Source organism: Bos taurus, chromosome 2, assembly GCF_002263795.3.
Source record: "Bos taurus isolate L1 Dominette 01449 registration number 42190680 breed Hereford chromosome 2, ARS-UCD2.0, whole genome shotgun sequence".
NCBI lineage: Eukaryota > Metazoa > Chordata > Mammalia > Artiodactyla > Bovidae > Bos > Bos taurus.
In genome coordinates, this window is record NC_037329.1 from 44,491,527 (window position 1) to 44,513,283 (window position 21,757).

The 21,757-nt window shown below is 37.9% G+C and overlaps 1 protein-coding gene across 19 annotated transcripts in view; it reads left to right on the top strand.

Annotated features, from left to right (window-relative positions):
- Positions 1–21,757, top strand: part of NEB (nebulin) — a 219,190-nt gene that overhangs the window by 58,475 nt on the left and 138,958 nt on the right. For all 19 annotated transcript variants that reach the window (XM_024980659.2, XM_024980560.2, XM_024980573.2 and 16 more), the window contains exons 41-56: positions 616–927; positions 1,450–1,656; positions 2,125–2,229; positions 2,391–2,498; positions 3,640–3,951; positions 5,088–5,294; positions 8,333–8,437; positions 9,264–9,371; positions 10,878–11,189; positions 11,310–11,516; positions 11,912–12,016; positions 13,006–13,113; positions 15,966–16,277; positions 16,484–16,687; positions 20,292–20,396; positions 21,546–21,653. In XM_024980659.2, the coding sequence (XP_024836427.1) occupies positions 616–927; positions 1,450–1,656; positions 2,125–2,229; positions 2,391–2,498; positions 3,640–3,951; positions 5,088–5,294; positions 8,333–8,437; positions 9,264–9,371; positions 10,878–11,189; positions 11,310–11,516; positions 11,912–12,016; positions 13,006–13,113; positions 15,966–16,277; positions 16,484–16,687; positions 20,292–20,396; positions 21,546–21,653 (2,925 nt within the window). The remainder of the gene's footprint in view (positions 1–615; positions 928–1,449; positions 1,657–2,124; positions 2,230–2,390; positions 2,499–3,639; positions 3,952–5,087; positions 5,295–8,332; positions 8,438–9,263; positions 9,372–10,877; positions 11,190–11,309; positions 11,517–11,911; positions 12,017–13,005; positions 13,114–15,965; positions 16,278–16,483; positions 16,688–20,291; positions 20,397–21,545; positions 21,654–21,757) is intronic.

The window sequence follows — 21,757 nt, forward strand, 5'->3', positions numbered from 1 at the left end:
ATGTGCTCAGTTGCTAAATTGTGTCCAACTCTTAGCAACCCCATGGACTGTAGCCCACCAGGTTCCTCTGTCCATGGGATTTCCCAGGCAAGAATACTGGAGTGGGTTGCTATTTCCTTCTTCAGAAGATCTTCCCAATCCAGGGATTGAACCCAGGTCTTCTGCATTGGGAGGCAGATTCTTTACCACTGAGCTACCTAGGAAACTTATTCACTGGAGTCTAGTATGCTAATTTTTATAATGTCTTTGCTGAAATTTACTCAGGATTATACAAATACTTACTTAGGTAATACAAATTAATCAAAGAAACATAGTAAAAACTATGTACACCAAATCCTTAATAAACTTTTTAGGAACCTTTGAGCATATTCAGAGAACCTACTTATGTCTAATCTAGATATAAGCTGTAATTTATTCCATTTTTAATTATCCCCAGAGCATATCCCAAGACCGTCCATTGGAAATATTTTGGTAGTTGTTTATTTAAAAATACTAAAAACTTAGATGTTACGTAGATTCAGTTTGTCTATTGCTTAATCTGTGATATAAATTCAACTGAACACTTTCCTACAGTCGACCCTATCAAACTTCCATCTGCCCTTCTTTTTCATATAGTTCAAATATAAGGAGGCCTACGAGAAAACCAAAGGCAAACAAATTGGATTTCGCAGTCTTCAGGATGATCCTAAACTGGTTCACTTCATGAATGTAGCCAAAATGCAGTCAGATCGTGAGTACAAAAAGGGCTATGAAGCCAGCAAGACCAAGTATCACACACCTTTGGATATGCTCAGCGTGACAGCAGCCAAGAAATCTCAGGAGGTCGCCACCAACACCAATTATAAACAACCCTTCCACCACTACACCCTGCTGCCCGATGCCTTGAATGTGGAGCACTCCAGGAATGCGATGCAGATTCAGAGTGATGTACGTAGCATTCATCAAATTGTCAGCATAGAATGAGTTGGCCATGTCTACTGGTGGCTCACTCCATCCTAAACCTGGCTGGACTCACTGTAATTAGGGATCCTCTCCAGAATTGGGGATTTTAGGATTTTACTAACTTGAACTGTACATATGTAGTTTTATTTGGTTATTATATACATATTTTTAAACTTTGGATGTCAGACCCCAGTATATGATGTATTCTGTGAAAGACTAAGAGGTGCAAATGGATGCTATATAATAATCCTTCCAATGTAAAATTTTGTTAACTTTCCTGCAAGAAATTTAAATTTTTAAAGGGATTGGGTCAGGATTGTCTGTTCAAAACCACCATGAATACATTCACTTTTATAATTTCTTTTTCTGAAGAATGGTAGGGAATAAAATATGGGTTATTCTCCCCATCCCCCTATCCTTTTTTTTTTTTTAATGGGCAAATAATATGTCTAAAGAAACCCAAGCCTTGACTCTTTCTGCAATGAAATTTCCTTTTTCCTTGTAAAGAACCTGTACAAATCTGACTTCACCAACTGGATGAAAGGGATTGGCTGGTTGCCATTAGAGTCACTGGAGGTAGAGAAGGCAAAGAAAGCAGGAGAGATTCTCAGTGAAAAGAAGTACCGCCAGCACCCTGAGAAGCTGAAGTTCACATACGCCATGGACACAATGGAGCAAGCGCTAAACAAAAGTAACAAACTGATCATGGACAAGGTAAGAACTTACCTGCTGGTCTCAGCCTCAGAACTCCCGCAGTGCTCAAGCCATTGAACCAGCATCACCACTTTGACCTTCATCAGAGTTTTCATCTTTCTGATGATCATGGCCATGGTGGTGGGAGGGGGTAGTCTATAACCTCTCTTGTATCTAGAGAGCTCCAACTTATACTGACCCCAGGCTGACTGTCAACACCATGCTGAATGTGTGATGGAACCACAAAACTCCATGTAGTGTGTGATTGGGGCAGGAAGACATTTGTTTCAGTAGAAAGAGGGCTCCCATGTTTGATGGTTTTTTAAACTCATGTGCTCAGTTTCATCAGCCCTTCTTGATGTTTGCTTCATTTTGCAATGTCAAATTGACCCTCTTCTGCCCTGGAACTGTGGGTCTCTCCCTCACATTGTGATAGCATGTTGCAGATTAGTCCTGCTGTATAGTCATATGTGGCCTTTCTTGTTGCAGAGGCTCTACACTGAGAAATGGAACAAAGACAAGACCACTATTCATGTCATGCCTGATACTCCAGACATTTTACTCTCCAGAGTAAACCAGATCACCATGAGTGATGTAAGTAGGTGAACACCAGAAACAAAAATGAGGGGCGGGGAGGCTGAAGGAAGCCAGTATTTGTGGAATATCTGTCTCCCACATGCCAACCACTTTAAAATCAGGATCCCCGTTCTAACCTGACTAACAAGATGCTGGCATTTTTCTACCTCATCACTTAGAAACTGTACAAAGCTGGCTGGGAAGAAGAAAAGAAGAAAGGATATGATCTGAGGCCTGATGCCATCTCAATAAAGGCTGCAAGAGCCTCCAGAGACATTGCCAGTGATGTAAGTGATTCCTCTGGGCTTTATTTAGTATAAAGGAAAAAAGCAAATGAGCCAAGCTTGTGTGTATGCAGGAGCTGCAGTCAGCTCTGTTCAGTGTTGGTGGGACCCCCATCCTTTGTAACACACAAGACACATCCCTTCACCCAGCCCTGCTGCTGCTGCGGCTAAGTCGCTTCAGTCGTGTCCGACTCTGTGCGACCCCATAGACAGCAGCCCACCAGGCTCCCCCATGCCTGGGATTCTCCAGGCAAGAACACTGGAGTGGGTTGCCATTTCCTTCTCCAATGCATGAAAGTTAAAAGTGCAACTGAAGTCACTCAGTTATGTCCGATTCTTGGCAACCCCATGGACTGCAGCGCACCAGGCTCCTCCATCCATGGGATTTTCCAGACAAGAGTACTGGAGTGGGGTGCCATTGCCTTCTCCGTCACCCAGCCCAAGGACCCTCTAATCATGTGTTCATTATTTAATGTAAAAGGTAACAGGGTCTTGTTAAAATAATTAAATTGTGCTATGTGCTGTTGCTTCAGTTGTGTCCAACTCTTTGAGACCCCATGGACTATGGCCCTTCAGGCTCCCCTGTTCATGGGATTCTCCAGGCAAGAATACTGGAGTGGGTTGCCATGCCCTCCTCCAGGGGATCTTCCTGACCCAGGGATCGAACCTGCATCTCTTTTATCTGCTGCATTGGCAAGCAGGTTCTTTACCCCTAGTGCCACTTGGGAAGCCCCAAAATAATTCAACTGTTAGTGGGCAATTCTAAGCAAACACTGGGATACGAGCTATACATTTTGCCCAGAAGATTCATTACCAGGCTCTTTCCTGATTGTAGAGAAATGGTGCCTGCAGCCTTTTCCATTGGTTACACAGCTGAGTGGGGAAAGCCTCTTTCAAAGTCTCCCTAAAGCAACTTATTTACACCTCTCTTTGATTAACTCTGAGATGATTCTTTCTCTCATGGACTCAATTCTGGCAAGAAATTTGAAGTAAAGTAGTTTGCTCCCTGGCCCATCCCAGCAAATCTTCCTTTTCTAAGTTTAGAGTAGCCCTAAACCCATGACTAAGCTAATGGCATCTAGTGAACTATATTTTGTTCTGTTTCCTTCACTATCTCACGTCCATGTTCCTTTTCCATCCACAGTACAAGTACAAGCAAGCCTATGAACAAGCCAAAGGGAAACAAATTGGCTTCCGGAGCCTCGAGGACGACCCCAAGTTGGTGCACTTCATGCAGGTGGCCAAGATGCAGTCAGACCGGGAGTACAAGAAGGCTTATGAGAAATCCAAGACATCCTTCCAAACCCCAGTGGACATGCTCAGTGTGGTGGCTGCCAAGAAGTCTCAGGAGGTGGCCACCAATGCCAACTACAGGAACGTGATCCATACCTACAACATGCTTCCTGATGCCATGAGCTTGGAATTGGCCAAAAACATGATGCAGATTCAAAGTGATGTATGTGACAGCCACGTTTGCAGAGCACTTACTTTGAGATAATAGGCAAATCATGAAAGACTCTAAGTAACGACATTTTGAAAATCCAAAAAGAAATTCATATGTAATTTCCCAATAAGATGTTTCATGTTTTACCTTAGACTGAATTTTTTTAAACACAAAGGAATGAATCTGATCTATTATTGTTGTAAGCATTGCTGGATGTTAGATTCAGGAATAGCAAATGAAATTTGGTTTCAGAAAGGATTTGTTGAAGGAAATACATCTAGCTGAGAAAGTTGGCAGTTTTTGTGGCTTCCATACTTTTTATGGTTCCTGATTAAGGAAGAAGTGAAGCAAAAAGTCAGATAACTTGAGAGCTACTGCCCCTCATTCCCAAACAGCTTTCATTTCTGACTTTGTAATTGCCTATCTTACTTACTGATGAAATAGGAGATGATGGCTGAAACAGCTATTAGGATAAATGCGAGGAAGGTACAAAGGGTGGAAAACCAAGAATTCAGCTACAGAGGCCCTTGGGTGGCTGGGAGAAATTAAATTATGAACCAAAGGCAGGCCACACCAAGCCCATATTTCTCTAGAAATGTAGAAGCTGAGCTATAGTTGGAGGGGTACATAAATATCCGAGTGAAAGCAACCATGGTACAGTTATAGAGGGAAATGTCAAAACAGAGGAGGGAAGCAATGAAATTTGCACAAAGTACTGGTGAGGTTTTCTGGCATACCTGAAGCAGTTTAACTGTGGTGGCTGCTCAAAGGCTTATAGCTAAAGATAGGAATGGGGTCCCCTGAGTCATCTATTAGCCAAGGGGACTTGGAGGTTTTTGTACGAGAATTAGTCCAGCATGGTCACCTTTCTTGAGATAGTAGTCACATGGTAGAGTGATCTATTTGGTATTTCTTAGCATTTTTTTCTTTATGAAGGTATTGAGAGAAACAAATCACAAAGATACTACTGCTTGTTTTAAATTTCTCATGCAAAGAAATGTGAAAAAGAAATTTAGGGATATAAGTAGTTGAAGTTGAATAAACTATTGGTTGAAAACTGAAGGGGAACTTACGGAATATTAAATACCTGCTCATGATTCTAGGAAGCTGTGATTTCTTCTCATCCTCAAACTTTTCCTCTTTTGTAGAATCAGTACAAAGCTGACTATGCTGATTTCATGAAAGGCATTGGATGGCTCCCTCTGGGCTCCCTGGAGGCTGAGAAAAACAAGAAAGCCATGGAAATTATCAGTGAAAAGAAGTATCGCCAGCATCCAGACACTTTGAAGTATTCCACCTTGATGGACTCGATGAACATGGTTTTGGCCAAGAATAATGCAAAAATTATGAATGAAGTAAGTCTTTCAATAATGTAGTGTTTGACAGGAATCAGAAATAAGCCAGGAATATCTTACATTTAACCTACAGGTTTTGATAATAGTTTTATAGCATCATAGTTAATGTTTCCTCTAAAAAAGGGTCTTATAGTTAAAGAAAAAGATACAAATTAGTCCTAATAAAGTGCCCTCTTCAAATGTTTAATGAACCACCCTACCCAGTAGACGTAAGTATAGACTTTTTCCATGCATATCTTGAGAATGAGTCCCACTTGTTTAAGGTGAAGTTGAGTAGAAGTTCATGATGCTGACTCAGTAGATTGCGGGGCTGTGTGTCGCAGCCCACCCCTCTTCCTTGCTCTTTGCTGGAATAAAGGAAAACTCCTAGATTACATGGCTGTAGCAGCATTTCTGAGCTAGAAACTTCTCTAGCCAATCCTAAGAGCAATTGCTTTGCACCACTAGTTCCTTGGATCAGTAATGATTCCAGTCTTTAGAAAAGTCTCACTGTAGTTTGACATTATTAGCGATTGGTTGATTTCATGACCAACAATCAAACAAGCACATCACCCTGTTTTGTTTTTACCCTCTTTCCTTGAACACCTGTTTTCAAGTTGCAGATAACAGAATAATTACAGCAGCATTGGTTATATTGTGCAGATCACAACTAGAAATGCCACTGAGTAACCAAAAAGGGGAAAAATAATTTGGACCTAACATGATACAGTTGCAGAAAGTGATGTAGAAAGAGCTGTATTATGCTAAGTCTCCGAGTAAATCCTCTGGAATCTTCTGAGAGAGAAATTTATCAAGAAGATCAGCCTCTTTGAAAGGGACTTGTCAGCACAAGGCACAAATCTCAGTGTCCCTTTTAAGATATAGAATTTAAACTATCACAAACATACATTTATTTTTTAAACACTTTTTCATTTTTCCAATGTTAATGATTATCATTTTAGACTACTGATGCCAAGATGAGAATCATAGAAATAGCAAATGCGCTATAGCACTAAGAAGTATCTTGGTGATCATCAGGTCGAATCCCTTTGTTGCAGGGTTGAGGAAAGTGTGGCCCAGAGAGGCAAGGCACCTCCTTTAGAGACACAGAGCAGGTGAATCACCTGGTCTAGACTAGAGCCAGGACTCTGAGGAATAAGTATTGCTCTTTCCACTAGAATTGCACTGTCTAATACTATAGTCACTAGCCACATGTGATGACAAATCTAAGTCAATTAAATAATAATGATTCAGTTCTACATTTACATTAGTTACATTTCAAGTGATTGATAGCCCTGTGTGGCTAGGAGCTGTCGTGTTGGTTGACACAGACATTTTCATCACTGCATAGTTCTGATTGGTTCTGCTGGTCTTGAACAGAGATCAGAAAATTACTGCTTTCTTAACTAAAGTTTCATTGTAACACAGCCACAGCTCTTCATTTGCATATTGTCTGTGGCCACTTTTGCACTGCAATAGCAGAACTGAGTATTATATAGCAGAGATTCTGTGACTCGCAAAACCTAACATTATTTACTATTTGACTCTTGACATTTATCAACCCCTGATCTAGGAGAAAACTCTAGAAGATTTGTTTTTATTTTTTAAGTCAAACCTGGCTAAAACAAAGAGCAAGCATTTTTCACCTACAAGATTTCCAAAAATTAAAAACTTGTGTGATATACAGTATTGGAAAGAAAGTTAATGTAAACTAGTTTTGCGAGTGTTAATTAAAATTAAAATTCATCCACCCAATACCCTTCAGAAGGCCTCATGTAAGTGCAAAGATATACATATATACATATATCTGTTAGTATTTTTTGCAGGTTAGGGTCTCCAAAAGGAGATGCTGAGATGGAATTTGGAGTACAGGGCATTTTTGGGGGATCAGTACCCGTGGGAGGCAGACATGGCAAGAGGAGTCCAACTGGGATGCTGGCCTTACAAAGCCTAGGTCAGTGCCACAGAGGACTCTTGAGTGGATACAGCCTGTCAGGAGTGTCCTTCGCTGGGTAAAATGGCCAGGACTTTGTACCTGGACTCTGAAGATCCCTGAATGTGGCCACCAGGGAGATGTGCTCTTGAGTGAGGCAGCAAAACCCTGAAGCAGGTGACAATTTGGAGGCTGTCTGCAAACAGTTGGGGCACCAAGTCCTTCTTTGAATGGGTATCTGGGTGGTACATCTCCAGATCACTGCAAAGATTATGGCATCATTGCTTACTATAGAAGGAAATGAAAACAACAAATTAAATGTCTATCAATGGAGAACTGGTTAAATCAATTAGGTGATACCTCTTCATGGAATACCATGCAGCTCTTTAAATGAATGAAGTTAATTATTTTGAGACAGCTAAAAGATGTCTATCATATAATATTAAGTAAAAAAGCAAGATGTAGAATAATGTATATGACTTCATTTATATTTCAAAAGGACTTTATGTGGACTTTAATATGCCTAGAAAATTCTAAGATGGAAATGCTATATCCAGGCTGTAAAATAGGAAGATGGGACATTTTACTTTCCATTTTACATCCTCTCTACTATCTTGTTTGAGCACATTTTTCTTTTAAAATTTTAAAAAATAAGAGTGAGCTAACAAAAATATATAAAATATTGATATTTGTGTAAAATAATATGTATGTATGGGGCTTCCCTGATAGCTCAGTTGGTAAAGAATCTGCCTGCTGTGCAGGAGACCCTGGTTTGATTCCTGGGTCAGGAAGATCCTCTGGAGAAGGGATAGGCTACCCACTCCAGTATTCTTGGGCTTCCCTTGTCACTCAGATGGTAAAGAATCCACATGCTTTGTGGGTCCCTTGGTTGATTTGGTCCCTGGGTTGGGACGATCCCCTGGAGAAGGGAAAGGCTACCTAACTCCAGTATTCTGGCCTAGAGAATTCCATGGACCATATGGTCTATGGGGTCACAGAGAGTCGGACATAACTGAGTGACTGTCACTTTCAATGTGTATGTACTAAATTATTTAAAAAATTTTAAATATTAACTTCCATTGATTTCTTTTTCTTTCTTTTTTTTTTTTTTTTTTTAACTTTCCAGCACCTCTACAAACAAGCATGGGAGGCTGACAAGACCAAAGTCCATATTATGCCTGATATCCCCCAGATTATTCTGGCAAAGGCAAATGCAATTAATATCAGTGATGTAAGTAAGATTCTCCCCTGTTGTCATCTTTCTTTCTTACCCATTTGAACTAGTAAAAACAAAGTAACAGATTAATGTTTTAATTTTGAGAGTGAATGTTTTGAAAATGAGTGGGAATCCACAAATGAGCATCTTTCTCTTTCTCATCTTGCTTTGATAAGAATAGGAATAGGCCTATTGATGGGCCTTGGGTCCAGCAGTTAGGAATTTGAAGGGAGTTGGATTTTGTTCTAGGGGTAGTTACTTTTTATCAAACTAGGAGAATTAAAGAGAATGGCTTTAGAGCCCAGGATAAGAGATAAAGAGTGAATCCCAGGACTTTCTTAGAGAGTCCTTCTACCAAGCTTTTGGAATGTTTCTAAAGAGGGAGTATTGGGAAAAGTTAAATGGAGAGGGAAGAACATTTTGAAGAATTTAGGTCAAGCCCCATAAGGAATGTGCAACACGTACTGTTGCACATTCTGCATAGGGGTTTTATTTCACCTCCTTTCTCATCCTAACCAGTTGCTAGGAAACCCTCAAATCCTACCAGGTGTTTTTTCTTTTGTTTGTTTGAATTACATAGGGATTTGGGATAGTTGACTTCTTTTTGGATTGTAGAATCCATACAATTATATACATTAAAATGTCCATTGCAAAACAGTGAACGTATTTTGATGTAAGAGCACGGCTTATTTGTTTTCTTCTCTTGACTCTTATTTGACAAAATGCATCAATAAATATAGTGGACTTTCACATTTCTAACTTCAGTGCCAGTTTAGTCTTTGAAAATAAATTAAGATTTTCCTATTTAGAAGAAAACTGTTTCCTTTGCTTCTCTTTCCAGAAACTCTACAAACTTTCTTTGGAAGAGGCTAAAAAGAAAGGCTATGATCTCAGAACTGATGCAATTCCTATCAAAGCTGCCAAGGCCTCAAGAGATATTGCAAGTGATGTACGTCTAAGGAAAGCAGTCACCTGACTGGGGGTTTCTTTTCTACCAAAATAATAAGGGCTGAGTTCTAAAAACACTGAATGAGTAAAACATGAGGAAAAAAAAAAAAAGCATGCCTGCTAACAGTAGCCCCATTATGTTCTATGAACATGTCTTAACCTTGCTCTCGTGTTTTTTTGGATATTTCAAAAAAATAGAATGCCAGTCACATTATGACCACCTAGATGTCAGCTCCCTGACTCATGAGATCTGGGTGAATTTACTTTGGTCTCCCTCACCGAGACCGTGGCCTGTAGAAATCCAAAGCCATTCACTAAGTCTTTAATGAAGACTCGAGTTATCCTTGCCTACTGCCTCTTAGACTGTCTTCCTAACAGGATGTCTCAGAAAGGGCTGTGCTGGGGGTGCTGATCTTTTGTTCTCATGATAGCTGATTATCAAATAATTAGGAATTTTGCAAGCCCATTGTTAAACTATTGACCGCTTGATAACAGCTGTGATGGGAGTGTTTACACCAGAGAAATTGGCAAACATTATAAATTGGGGCTTTCCCCCCAACCCCAGAGAGCTGGTGTGCTTATCTACCATTGCCATAACACGTCATCTCAATGAGACTCACTTCTTTCATTTGTTTGTTTCAATAAGAAATCCACTCACAGTGAACATTAATGATTTGGGGGAAGTGGGAGGAGTGCATTCAGAGCACTCTTTCCTTAGCCATCCCCCAGGCATACTTTCTCTTTGCTCCACCTTCTCTGCTCTTCATCTTTTCTTCCTCTCCATCCCTACCCTACTCCTTCGTTGTCCCAAGAACTCCATATTCTTCTCCCTCTATTGTGCTGGAGTCATTTGGCTCTCCCAAATTGTAACCCCTAAGTTGCACACCTGAACCCACAAGAGATGGGCTGAATATGAAGCTTTCCATGTGTCAGGATCTCCCCACTATAGAGGGAAGGTGGTGATAAATAGCAAAATTTCTTCCCCATTACACCAGTATGGAGAATCTGGAAAAGAACTCCACAAATATAAAGCTACCCTGAAAGTATACTGTGTGTCTCATAACTAAGCCTATTATCAGTGTAAGACTGGCTGGATGATTTCTTGGGGCAACATTAAACTGCTTGGAGCAATCTGCTTTTTTTCTTTTATTGTTTGCTGTACTCTTATTACCTACTACAGGTCCCTTTTAACAACAGCATAAAAGCAGAAATCAGTGTGGTGTATCATCAAAAGATCAAGGTTCTAATCCTTAGGGACCTTAGCAAGTCATTCATCCCTCTGGGTCTCAGTTTACTCATCTATAAAATGGGGGCAGTAAGAATAACTTGCCGTCTACCTCACAATATATAGTTGTATCAGGTTACATAAATAAATGTGAAAAACGTATTCTCTGAACTACAGAATTCTATACAAGTATCATTTTTTATGAAATAGCAGAACATTGACACTAGAATGATATCTGGTCAAGGGAATTGCTCTGAATAAATATTAACATTTTCTTCACAGTATAAATACAAACACAGTTATGAAAAGGAGAGGGGGAAGATGGTTGGTTTCCGCAGTCTTGAGGATGATCCCAAATTAGTTCATTCCATGCAAGTGGCCAAAATGCAATCTGACCGGGAGTACAAGAAAAACTATGAGAAGACCAAGACCAGCTACCACACCCCTGCCGACATGCTCAGTGTCACGGCCGCCAAGGATGCCCAAGCCAATATCACCAATACCAACTACAAGCACCTGATTCACAAGTATATTCTCCTCCCCGATGCCATGAACATCCAGCTGTCCAAGAATATGAATCGCATACAGAGTGATGTAAGTGATCTTCTTTCTGGGTGATGATTGTGTTCCTAGCATGAGAAGGGAGATTACAGGCTCCTATGCCACATTGTTGTGTCTGAATTGATAAAGTAAATGTGCTTCCTCTGTTTATAGAATGAATATAAGCAGGACTACAATGAATGGTACAAAGGGCTTGGCTGGAGTCCAGCTGGTTCCCTAGAAGTGGAAAAGGCCAAGAAAGCAACTGAATATGCCAGTGACCAGAAATACCGCCAGCATCCTAGCAACTTCCAGTTTACAAAGCTGAATGACTCCATGGACATGGTGCTTGCTAAGCAGAATGCCCATACCATGAACAAGGTAAACTGAACAGCCAAGCTTCCCTGCAGCTCCCAGCCAGGCGGGGCTAACAGCCCCTGGTTCTTGTTTGGGAAATTTTAATTTGGACTCATCACTTCTATGCAGTGGCAAACAGTACCAGCACACTCCCCTACACCATTTTTTTTTGCTCCTTACCTCTTATTTTTATTTCCCTTGCCCTTCTAATTGAGTTAGAAATAATTCTTTCTTTTAAATTATTTTTTAAGTCTGATTTTATTTTTGGTGTCTTTCCTGAATTATATATTACTTTAGTTACTACATTAATTTGACCTAATTCAAATTGAGTGCATTCAAATGTCTTGTTATTTTTTTAAATTTCTTGTTTGACCTAAAAAGTTATTCCAATTTTAAATGTATTTTTTTTAACTTTCTAGTATTTATACACCGTTGATTGGAACAAAGATAAAACGAAGATTCACGTGATGCCAGATACGCCAGATATTTTACAAGCCAAACAAAATCAAACCATGTACAGTCAGGTAAAATATGTAATTAAACATATTAAATGATGTCATGGTATATAATTGATGTAAATTCTGAAGCTATGGAAATGAATGCGTCAAAGTGGTTAATAGAGGGATGTTGCAGTTCATGGTGGTTAGAAGCAAGTGAACGGCTGTGATTATATATTCATTCCATGGAGGTAGCTACTGTGCCTCTTTTGTTTATCTCAGTACTAATTGTGTTTGGCACAGTGTAGAAAATCAATAAATCTCAAGTTATTGAAAGAAAAATGCACCAAATAGACCTGGTATGAGCTTTGACTTTCCCATTTATGAGTTGTGTAATACTGGGTTTAAGCCTTAGTTTGTTCATTCCCAAAACTGGTACCTTTAAAGTGCCTATGACATTGAATTGCTATGAGCACCAAATGGGGAATTCCATGCACAGCTCTCATCACAGCTCCTGGCACACAGTAAGCACTGGATGGCCTTCAGTTGTGTTTATTACTGTCCAGTTTAAACATACGTGCATCAATTCAATGAATTTGAGTCAAAAAGATGAACTTATTCTTTGCACCTTACAAAAGGCATTTTGTTTTCTATTACTTTTATCATTTAGATAATTAAAATTTTGTTACCTGACCTTTTTAAAATCAATTACTTTAATACCTATATTCAAATTAGTAGGCCTAGACTGTACTTAATGGTAGAGGAAATCTACCTAACATACCTGATATGAACACATTGTGTCTGAATGAAAAAAGCCGTACTCAACTATACTATTAATGCCAAGGTAGTGGGGAGCGAGTCTCAGAGGCAAAAAAAAAAAAAAAGTCGAAGCCAGATCACTTGATGCTAAGTCATTGCTCTGTTAAACAGCTTATATTCTTTTTTATCCATATCTTTAGAGATAAGATAGATGATGTTAGAATCTGATGTCCACTCTTTAGGTAAACTTCTGTTCAATAATCCTTTGTGGTTTTAATATACACTGAATAATGGTAAATATTTTCTTTAATTTTCAGAAACTCTATAAACTTGGATGGGAAGAAGCTTTGAAAAAAGGCTATGATCTCCCAGTTGATGCAATTTCTGTGCAGGCAGCCAAAGCTTCCAGAGACATCGTTAGTGATGTAAGTATTTTTTGACTTATGTGAGGATATATTGATGTCTGAATCTAGTACTTTAATGAGCTGGTAATGATTTTTACAGATAGTCCTCACCTTTCAAAATGTAATGCAATCTCCTTCATCTTCTCCTACCCTCTTCACTTATCCCAATCCACTCTTCTTTCTCACTGATTGAATATCAAAAAAGGGGCTTCCTGAGTAGAGACTGAGCCAGAGAACCTATAAGACACATTACACTAAGTCGTGATGCTTCTACACATTACAAAAGAACCAAAAACTTTGTTTTCCCGCTTGCCTGCAAATAATTTTCCTATTTGTCTATTTTAGACAAACTCAAAGTGCCAGACAATACGTAACCTCAACAACCTGATGATTTTTCTTTGCACATATTTAAAACTCACTGTCAGTTCTTTTTATTTAGGCCATCCTTGCTTTTACATAATTCTAATAAATTGGCTCAGGGTGTAGAAAATACAGGAAGTGGCAGGAATTTAGATATAAGATACAGAGGACTTAACTTTCCCCTGAATATCTGGTTGAAAGATCATAAAACAAAGACATTTGCTCTTCAAGGCAACTTTTTTTTTTTTCTGACTGCATGCAGCTTGTGGACTCTTAGTTCTCCCACCAGGGATTGAGCCCCGGCCATGGCAATGATAGCTCCAGGTCCTAACCACTGGCCTGCCAGGGAACCGCCAAGGCAACTTCTAATTATGATTGGAAAGGGTAGTAAATTTGGTGAAAAACTGGATACAGTTCCTATTGGTCAATTAAATTTTTATAAATATTCAATTTAGAGATTCTGCAAACTCAAACATATCACTTTGTTAACCCCAAAAATTAAACACCAAAAATTTGAAGAATTTCAGCTATAGAGAATAAATTACCAGAATTTTGTCCCAGCGTCTTAATCAAAATCTTTAAATCAAAGCAAAACAAGGATTTGATTTGGAGAGAAAGCATGTCTAAAAACAATCTGACAATAAATTCTAAGAATATAAGGGAAATTTCTCTCTAACTCAGTTAATCTGTGGCACTCCAGAAGTGTTGGGAAATTAATTAGATGATGTGTTATTACCCACTCTCTGCCTTGCAGGTCAATGTCTCATTAAAATGAATCGATGTGATGGTGAACCTAAAGCAGTAGTAATGTCTTAATGGTCCTCAGAAAGTAAACTCATTTTCATTTAATGTTAGGATTCCCTATGAGGTAAAAATAGTTTAGCAAATTAAGACATTGCATCAATACTTTCCTAAGAAACAACATTTATTTTCATGTAAGTCTGTTAGGATTTTTTAAAATCTTACCCTAAAATTGAATTACCTTTAAATGAATTTCCCACCATTGTAGAGATTATTATCTCCTCTCAGTTTCAAATGATTCTTGTATTTATGCCACCTAAAGAAATTAGAGCTATTTTTATCAATACTAAATAAGTTAGAATCACAGAATTTACAGTTAGAAGATAATGATGTTTATTTAATCTCCCACTCAACATCATTCTCTCCTTTCTAATAGGTCTTCTCTCTATTCCAATAGGTCTCTGGATATTTACAAATATAAGAATTTTTGTGTCTTTCAGGGCAGTTTGTTTCTTTGCTGGATCATTTCTAATTGCCATTACGTATTTCCTTATTTCAAACTTAAACATGTTACTGGTCAGTCTTAGATGTGTGTTCTAGAACTCCATAGAGTAGCATATTTCCCTTTTCACCTGATATCCCTTCAAACATTTCAAATTTGTTATTTATTCTCCTTTGGTTTTAGCTTTGTACATCCTTAAATCATTCTACTTGTGATGTGTTCTGTATTTTCAAAACCCCTTTCAAAATAGAGTACCTTAAAACTTGGTGTTGTGTTCCTGTTTCAGGTTAGGCCAAGCAAATGAACTTCTGATTTGCCTTTATTTGTACTCCTACAGAATCTCTTACAGAAATCTACTTTTTAAAAAGCAATTTTGTCATATTGCACAAATTGAACTGATGGTCCACATAAATTCCTGAGCATTTTTAATTAAGACATAACCACAAAGCTGGGTATCAAGAGAGAGTAGAACCTACTTTTGTAAAGTATAATGTGTGTTCAGCATCTGGCATCAAGTAAATGCTATTATCCAATTATTATTATTACTCTTGTCATTGTCACCAACAATAATGCAGTTTTTCCCAATTGAATCTAAATATTGGGTTTCACTATTTCTTACATTTATGCACTGCATTTTGACCTGTCTTGGCAGTATGTTGAGATCTTGTGGAATTTTGTTCTATTCTAACATTTTGGCAGTTTTTATGAGCACAGACGAATGAATCTGAACAAGACAAGTTTATATGACACAATTATATGGTGAACCACTAAAAAACCCTGCAGTTTAATAAATTAATCTACACTATTAGGCCTGCTCATCAAGTCCTGAATCTTCCCAATTATTTTTTGCAACTTAGCCATACTTTTCCCATTATTCCTATAAGCATTATCAAATGCTACCCTAGAGTCAGCATACATAATGTCCAGCACATTCCAACATATATTTCTGCCTCTAGTTGAATTTAATTTTTCATCATAACCTGTCCTGATACTCAGCTACATTATGTCTTTTTAGAAGCCTCTACTTAAGCTTTCACATTTCTTTTTTTTTCCTTGTTTTTAAATTTAAATTTGTTTATTTTTAATTGGAGGATAATTGCTTTACAATATTGTATTGGTTTCTGCCATATATGAGCATGAATCAACCCATTTTCACATTTCTTACTAAGTTAAATGAAATTCTCGTTTCAGTTTTGGAAACATGCAAACAAAGAAAACAGAGTTTAACTTGTGTTTATGTTAATAAGAGAACTGTTTCCCCTGATTTCAGTTTAAATACAAACAAGGCTACCGCAAGCAAATTGGCCACCATATTGGATTCCGGAGTCTGCAAGATGATCCAAAGCTTGTGTTGTCCATGAATGTAGCCAAAATGCAGAGTGAAAGAGAATACAAGAAGGACTTTGAGAAGTGGAAAACAAAGTTCAGCAGCCCCGTGGACATGTTGGGAGTGGTACTGGCCAAAAAATGTCAGGCCTTGGTCAGTGATGTGGACTACAAAAACTACCTGCATGGGTGGACATGTCTGCCTGATCAGAATGATGTGATCCATGCTAAAAAAGCTTATGACCTACAAAGTGAGGTCAGTTTCTACTAAATCTCATAGTATATGTGTATAGTACTTCATATCTCATATGAGTGATCATTTAATCATTAAAAGACAGAAACTACATAGACAAATTATTATTGAATGTCTAAAACATACCTTTTTTTGTAATGCATATAATTGTTTGAGTCAAGGGTCTGGATGAGGATGGAATTTTGATGGCATGCTTTGTATTTTCACAGAATTTGTATAAGTCTGACCTTGAGTGGCTGAAAGGCATAGGATGGAGTCCCTTGGGTTCTTTGGAGGCAGAAAAGAACAAACGGGCTTCAGAAATCATCAGTGAGAAGAAATATCGCCAGCCTCCAGATAGAAACAAGTTCACCAGCATTCCTGACGCCATGGACATAGTTCTGGCAAAGACAAATGCCAAAAATAGGAGTGATGTGAGTACCTCTTCGGAGATAAAAGAAACTATACTGCCTGATACCCAGTAGGTGCTCAACAGTATTTGCTAAATAAATTAGTAGGATAACACAGCATAGCATGACACAGCATCATTTTTTTATTTGGTTATTTCATTTGAATTATCAGTTACCCTATAGTGGATCTTGTAAAAATGACTTAGTATCGATTTTTGTCACCCAGAGCTTGCTTGCTTATTTATCCAAAGCATAACAAGAACATATTTCTTTATTTGAAATGTGTGCATTGAAGACCCAGATGTGTGCATTAAAGACTCAGATGTACAGTGTATTAGAGGGAGATATTCTGAGTACCTTACACAGGCACAGGGGAAATGTCATAAAGGATGTATTTTCTTTCAGGTGATTATAATACACTTCACTTAGCTGAAGTGTATTATAATATATATATTATATATATATAATAATAATATATATATTATATATATATAATCACAATAGATTATATATATTTATTTATATTTGTATTTATGTATATTCCATTTCCTTCTTATTTCCTTCTCCAGCACTGATTCTAGTGTCTGGCATAATAATAGGTGCTCAGTAAGTATTTATTGAATAAAATAAATGAAAGATGTGTAGATTAATTCTATGCAAAGAAGGGAAAGATTACTCTACCTTCCTCAGTTAGAAGCATAACCCTGAAAATTACAGAGCATTGAATTATGTGCACTAAGATTTTGGAGCTAAGAACATTTAAATAGATTTATAGTAATAACTCTTTGGGCCTTAGAAAGATCTAAATATATATAACATTTTATATATTTTACATATATGTTTTTATAGAATATATGTAAGCCCTTAATTAGCATATGGTAAGCATTTTGATAGTTTCCCAGGATGGCTCAGTGATAAAGAATTGTCTGCCAGTGCGGGAGACGCAGGTTCCATCTCTGTGTTGGAAAGATACCCTGGAGATGGAAATGGCAACCCACTCCAGTATTCTTGCCCAGAGAATTCATGGACAGAGGAGCCTAGCGGGCTACAGTCCATGGGGTCACAAAAGAGTTGGATACAACTTAGCAACTAAACAACAACAACAACACAACAAAAGCAGTTTATAAACTGTGGCTCCTCTCTGCCTAATCACCCCCTCACAGACGTCTTGCAGTTTTGATATCCAGAATTTATAGTAACTGCTGACCTGTCAGTTTTATTAGGAATGTTCATGTTCCCATTTTTTTTTTTTCGTTTCTTACATGATATTTTATATGTTTCAATGTCATTTTTATGGTAGCAATTTGAATCCATCAGGTGACTAATAAAGCAACAAATTTCTACAAATTATTTCCCCCTTTAGAAAAGCTTCTTGTTTCTCCATGAAACAGGGCTGTGTATAAAGTTCTGAACTAATATGGTGGCCTAGGAAGAGCCTGCATCATGAAACCTATCAACGCAAAGTCTCAGGATAGACCTCCTGTGCAGTGTGCCTCTGTTACAGGATACTGATCTTTAGGCCTCAGGAAAGGGCCACTGGGGTCCTGGAGCCTGCTGTCTCTCCTTTTGAATAGGCCAGTTCATCTATCTCAGTGTAAACAAACATTCTTAGCATTTTCTGTTTTCCGTGAGGTGAAAGTGACACATGGCATTGAAGTGGTCCAACTCAGTGGTTCTCAACCAGGGACAGTTTCGACCCACAGCGGGCATTTGGCAACACCCGTAACTTGTCATAACTTGAGGGAGGCATGCTACTGGAATCTAGTGGATGGAAGTCAGGACAGCTCCCCCACAACAACAACTCCGGTAAACACCAATAGTTCTGAGGCTGAGAAATTCTGATCTTTCTCAATCATAAAGGTTAGTCCAGGATAAAGGTATAAGGAAATTCAGAAGCCTTGCTTTGTTGTAGTCCTGAAGGTCTTTGGGTTACAAGGACCATAGTAAGCATGTCAGGAAGGAGAAGGGGGCCAGCCCCTCACACCCCATACTGCACACCTCAAAGGGAAATTGACAAGTCCAAGGAACCAATGAGACTTTATAAAGTTTTTTATATTGAAATAATTTGAGCATGCAGAAAAGTTGAACTTAGTACACATAATTTATATGTGCATGTATATACATATATATATGTATATCTTCACCCATATTCACCAATTAGCATTTTGTCACATTTGCCTTTTTTCTCTTTCCCCCTGCCCCATCTCTTTCTTTCCTACATGTGTATGTTTTGTGTGTGTGTGTGTGTGTGTGTTGTTTCCTGATACTGCTCTACCCCTAAATACTCCAGTGCATTTCCTGAAAATAAGAACATTCTCTTACATAACCACAGTGCAATGATCAAAATCAGAAAAGTAGTGTTAAAATAACACTAGTGTACAGAATTTACTCAATTTTACCACAAGCATCCTTTATAGAAAGAGAAAAAAATTTTTTGATCCAGGATCCAACCCAAGACCACACATTGAATTTATTTGTCATGTCTTTAGTCTATTTTAATCTGAACTAATTCCTCACTTCTTTGCCTTAAGAGTCCTTGATATTCATGAAGCGCGCAGGCCAGTTGTTGTACAGAACCTCTGTAAATTTGGGTTTATGTACTGTTTCCTCATGATTAGACTCAGGTTCTGTAGTTTTGGCAGGATAGCATATGTTGCATCCTCCTCTACACAGCATGGCAGGAGGCACATGATATCAATCTATCCTATTACTGATCATTTTAGCTTTGATTGCTTGGGTGAAATGGTGTCCTGAGGTTTCTCCACTGTCTAGTTACTATTTTAACCTTTGTAATTGATAAGTAACTTGTGGGAAGACTCTCTGACAATGTAAGCACACTATTTTTCATCAGACTTTTACCCTGTAGTTTTAATAAACCAATGAGATTTTTGTTTGGGTCTCTTTGTTTTCTGTTGAAGAAAGAGAATGACCCTGGGACATACAAGAGACTTTGATGAATCTCATACAAAATCATTTGGGGGAATCCTAATCCCCTCAAATAATTATGAGGTATAACTGTATGATAAACCACATAGGAAATGAGACTCCCTAATATCTAGACATACCCCGAATATGTCATTTTTCCAGAAGATAAGATGTGTGCATGCTCAACTGTGTCTGACTCCTTTGCAACCCCATAAACTGTAGTCCACCAGGCTCCCTTGTCCTTGGGATTCTCCAGGCAAGAATACTGGAGCGGGTTGCCATTTCCTCCTCCAAAGGATCTTCCCAACTCAGGGATTGAACCTGCATCTCCTGCATTGGCAGGTGGATTCTTTACCACTGAGCCCCTGGGAAACCAGAAGATAAAGGCTGTCTCCTAATTAAATCCTGGGGGAGATTGTTTTAATCCCAAAAGGTGGAGAACTGCTGCTCTGTTTGATGATGCTGGTAAAGGTTTTAACTACTTGGGCTGATTTCTTACAGGCAGGGTTAGTTGCAACTTTGAAAAGGCAATCCATAATTATATTTTGAAAGGCAACTGTGTCTCATAAGTCATGAAATGCTATACCTATTTTCTGCTTATGCTACTATAATGCTTAATTTAGATGAATTAGTAACACTATTTGAAATTAACTATGTCACTAATCTAAGAGCACCACTGAAAAACCCTTTTATCTCATTTTAGATACTTTACAGAGAAGCTTGGGATAAGGACAAGACTCAAATTCACATCATGCCAGATACACCTGACATTATTCTGGCTAAAGCAAACTTAATCAACACAAGTGACGTAAGTTTCCAATGAAACACGTATTTTCAGATAGCTCCTTTTGATTGCTTCTGAGGCAATGAATTTATTTGGAAGCTATTTTGAATACTTGAATCATTTTAACTAACAAACTTCATATGACTTAGCATCCTCATTTAATGGCTTTTAGCTTGAACATCCCAATAACTGGCATTTTCTCTGTTGGATGGAGTTGGAGGGATGTGCTCTCTGTTCCTTGTGGTTCATTATTACACACGTTGTCATATTGTAATGGTCTGTATAGCTCTTCCCTGTATGGACAGAAGCTTCGTGTGGGGCAGAGACAAATCATATTGGATCTACAGTGCTTAGCCACTATAGTGCCTGACACACATGCAATTCAATAAAATTTAGATGAGCATAAAAAACTCATGCAGGGTAATTTTATTTTTATTTTTATACTCATAGTATAACCTCCTGAAATTTATAGATGTAAAAATTAATATTTTAACAATAAATTCTAATATGAAGACCTTAGCTTAAATAAGATACTGAAGTAATACCACAAAGGACTAAAACATAAAAACAAGTCCAAGGTCAATAGGTACTTTAAACAATCTGGTTTCTAAATGAAGTGCATTAAATTATATTCTCATTTAATTATGTAACAAATCTGAAGAAAGAAATTATTTCACTTAAACTTTTAAAATTTGATATTTAAACTTTCCTAAAAAAAAAAATCTTACATTGTAAAAATTATGAAGTGCTTTGTTTCTTGCCTAAAAATGTGGATCCTACTTTTGGACAGCCCTATATGGTGAAATAGACTCTAGTGTGAGATGGCAAAGACATTGCTCATTTCTAACAAAAACTTCTAGTGAAAGAGTCAAAGTTAATTGGAAAACAGCACCTTGATGATATTTCATTTATCTACCAATTTATTCTGTCTCATTCTCATAAATATTTGGGAACAGCTGACATTTAACTTTGTTGGTCTAAGTAATTGAAGAGCTTTAGAGTTTAAAACAAGATTATTAGCAATCAATGGGCACAATTTCTAGTACATTTGAGTATTCTAGAGCTCAGAAGCTATTCTCAGGAACTCTTAAAATATTTAGCACATTGGATTCATTATGCTGCAGATGTTAATGGGAAACAGTTTTTTTCAAAGTGATTTTCATTTCTTAACAGAAATTCTACCGAATGGGTTATGAGGAGTTGAGGAAAAAAGGTTACGATCTTCCTGTTGATGCCATACCAATCAAAGCAGCTAAAGCATCCCGGGAAATTGCCAGTGAAGTAAGACTTTATCCCTTGTTTGTACTGATTAGATTGCAATTTTCACTTCAAAAAAGTCTCAGTTTAATTTTAAATTGAATAGACTCTTCCAAGTGACAAATTAA